The sequence below is a fragment of the Magnolia sinica genome, chromosome 4, assembly GCF_029962835.1.
Source record: "Magnolia sinica isolate HGM2019 chromosome 4, MsV1, whole genome shotgun sequence".
NCBI lineage: Eukaryota > Viridiplantae > Streptophyta > Magnoliopsida > Magnoliales > Magnoliaceae > Magnolia > Magnolia sinica.
Window position 1 is genome coordinate 88,145,322 of NC_080576.1, and position 2,975 is coordinate 88,148,296.

The following is a 2,975-nucleotide window of genomic DNA, read 5'->3' on the forward strand; positions in this document are numbered from 1 at the left end:
ATTTTGGCTCAAACTTGGTTTAAACTAGTCCGAACTGCTGACCGAACCGGGCCAAGCTGGCCAGTCAAGCTCAAGGACAGAGCCCAGCCGAGCTCAAGTTGAGGACAGCTAGTGGCCGAGCCGAGTCGAGCTGGGCCAAGCTCGACTTGGTTCGACTCGTGCACACCTCTACACTTTGCACGTCATCACACCACCGAGGTCGGTGGTGCGTGTCACACCACGCAATCCGCTTCCGTCTACCTTGTACATGAACGCGTGAGCCCGACTCGACTAAATAAAAATTCCTCGTTCGTTGGTGGCCTTTATAATCCCTCGGACTCTTCAACCCATCCCATTTCTCTCTCCCTCTCTCCCTCTCTCTCTCCTTTGGCAACTCTATCTCTACCCTGCAAATATCTCTCGCGCTCGATCTCTAACCTTCCGTATCTCTCAGGACCCAAAACCAGAAGGATGGGTTTTGAGAAAGAAGCCAGCTGCTCCTCCCACGCCCTACCAGAGGTGGACCCCACCACCCTCCCCTTCATTCCCAAGCCCCAAATCCTCTCCTCCGTCCCCAAGACCTTCGCCAACGTCTTCATCGCCATCGTCGGTGCCGGCGTCCTCGGCCTCCCATACACCTTCAAAAAGACTGGCTGGGTGCTCGGCATCCTCATGATCGCCATCGTCGCCTTCTTCACCTACCACTGCATGATGCTCCTCGTCCACACCCGCCGCCGTCTCGAGCACTCCGACGACGTCTCCTTCTCCAAAATCTCCTCTTTTGGCGATCTCGGCTTCGCTGTCTGCGGCCACACCGGCAGGTTCTCCGTTGACATCATGATCGTCCTCAGCCAGGCTGGTTTCTGCGTCAGCTACGCCATCTTCGTCGCCAACACGCTCGCCAACCTCTTCAATTTGCCCCCAATTCTTGGATTCTCACCGAAAACCGTCTTCATCTGGGGGATCTTCCCATTCCAATTGGGCCTGAATTCCATCCCGACACTAACCCACCTCGCCCCTCTCAGCATCTTCGCCGATGTTGTCGACATCGGGGCGATGGGTGTCGTCATGGTTGAGGATATTGCCGTCTTCCTCAGGGACAGGCCGCAATTGCAGGCGTTTGGGGGACTCTCTGTCATCTTCTACGGACTCGGTGTGGCGGTCTATGCATTTGAAGGGATTGGGATGGTGCTGCCACTGGAGTCTGAGACGGCTGACAAGGCGAAATTCGGTAAGATCTTGGCCGTTTCCATGGCTTTCATTGCTTTGATGTATGGCTCTTTTGGGGCACTTGGGTACTTAGCATTTGGCGCAGAAACCAATGACATCATCACCACCAACTTCGGTAGTGGTCTGGTTAGTACTCTGGTCCAATTGGGGTTGTCCATAAACCTGTTTTTCACATTCCCTTTGATGATGAATCCAGTCCATGAGGTGTTTGAGAGAAGGTTCTGGGGTGGGAGGTTTTGCCTCTGGCTGAGGTGGATTGTGGTTTTGGGAGTGTGTTTGGTTGCGCTTTCGGTTCCCAATTTCGCCGATTTCCTGTCATTGGTGGGGAGCAGTGTTTGTATTGTGTTGGGGTTTGTTCTGCCTTCTTTGTTCCATCTGATTGTTTTCAAGGAGGAGTTGGGTTGGAGAGGGGTGAGTTTGGATGTGGCAATTGTGATTTTGGGGGCGGCTTTTGCAGTTTCTGGAACCGTGTCTTCCCTAATGGAGATATTCTCTGTTAAGGTATGATTGGTGGTTGTTTGGATGGGTTGTAATGGGATTTGATTATGACAATTGTAAAGAGATGGGCTGTTTGGGTGATGGATGTGATTTTGCCTTACATCCAGTAATTGTATTTTTTGGAAGTAAAATAAGACTGTATTTTATAGTTGAAGATTGAGTAATTGATTGTTGTTTATCTTTTAATAATTAAATTCTTCTTTTTTATGCTTGTGTTTGGATAGATTTAAAGGATGGAATATAATGAAACTAAGGAAATTTATCATGCCATTGTTCGAAAAGCAAGAATTTGAACTCGTCTCAATTGACCCCTTAGTCAAAATTAGGAACGTCGACCAGTGGACCCAGCTTAGTTGTATATGAATTTAAAATTAACTAAAAAAATAAGATATGGAAAATGAATCTAGTGGCTTCCGAAAAAAAAAAAGAAGAAAAGAAAAGAAAGGAATTGTTCTGATATAAATTAAAGAATCATGTCTTATCATATTATTTTATCATAAATATCGACATAAAGATTTTTTAAATCTTAAAGAAAATATAAAATAGTTGATAAATGATAAGATATTATGGCATGCTAATAGTGATGGGATGGGGACATAAATAATTGGGAAACTATAAAGCCCTGTCTCACACATAAAAATGAGTTGATCAAATTTTAGTTAACAAAAATTTATGTATTAGAGATCTTGATCTCTAATACATTATCTCTGTTAACATGAGCTTCTTGTCTTTAAGAGATCAAGATCTCTAATACATAATTACTGTTGAGTATAATGAAACTAACTCAATTTTAAATCTAGCAAACAATGCCTAGGGTTCTTGATGAATTAGAATGTGAATGGTGTCTCAAACTGACCTTCTATTTTTATTTTTATTTTTAAATAGAGTCCATGATTTATTGATCTGTCAAATTATAAGGTCCCACATATCTGATCATTGGCATTTTTCTAGATAATTATTGTATTTTTTCTCAGCGTTTTTTTTAAAGCCTTTTATTCAAGAGATAGGATTGTCCAACTTTAGATGATTTTGTGATATCCCCATCCAAGGAGTACATCCACAAAGCAGCCATGAGAAAAGCCTCCATATATGATTAGCTTCCTTCCGAAGAGCCACACCATGGCAATCGACAAGTAAGGGCACTAATGTTGAGGGGCATGGTCTAGGCTATCTCGAATTTTTAAGGATGGCTGCCCACACCCCTCCTAGTGAAGGGGCAATGGATGAGCAATTGATCTATAGATTTTGTCTTAGACATGCACAGGACG

The 2,975-nt window shown here is 44.3% G+C and overlaps 1 protein-coding gene across 1 annotated transcript; it reads left to right on the forward strand.

The window, feature by feature from the left end:
• Nucleotides 1-329: 329 nt before the first annotated feature.
• On the forward strand, nucleotides 330-1,861 carry LOC131243340 (amino acid transporter AVT3B-like). Its single transcript, XM_058242632.1, has one exon. It carries the CDS (start codon nucleotides 451-453, stop codon nucleotides 1,714-1,716), a length of 1,266 nt encoding a protein of 421 aa, XP_058098615.1. The 5' UTR covers nucleotides 330-450; the 3' UTR covers nucleotides 1,717-1,861.
• The last annotated feature ends 1,114 nt before the right edge of the window (nucleotides 1,862-2,975 follow it).

Excerpts from the sequence above, each read along its gene's own strand:
- LOC131243340 (XM_058242632.1), top strand. The coding sequence starts at position 451 with ATGGGTTTTGAGAAAGAAGCCAGCTGCTCCTCCCACGCCCTACCAGAG.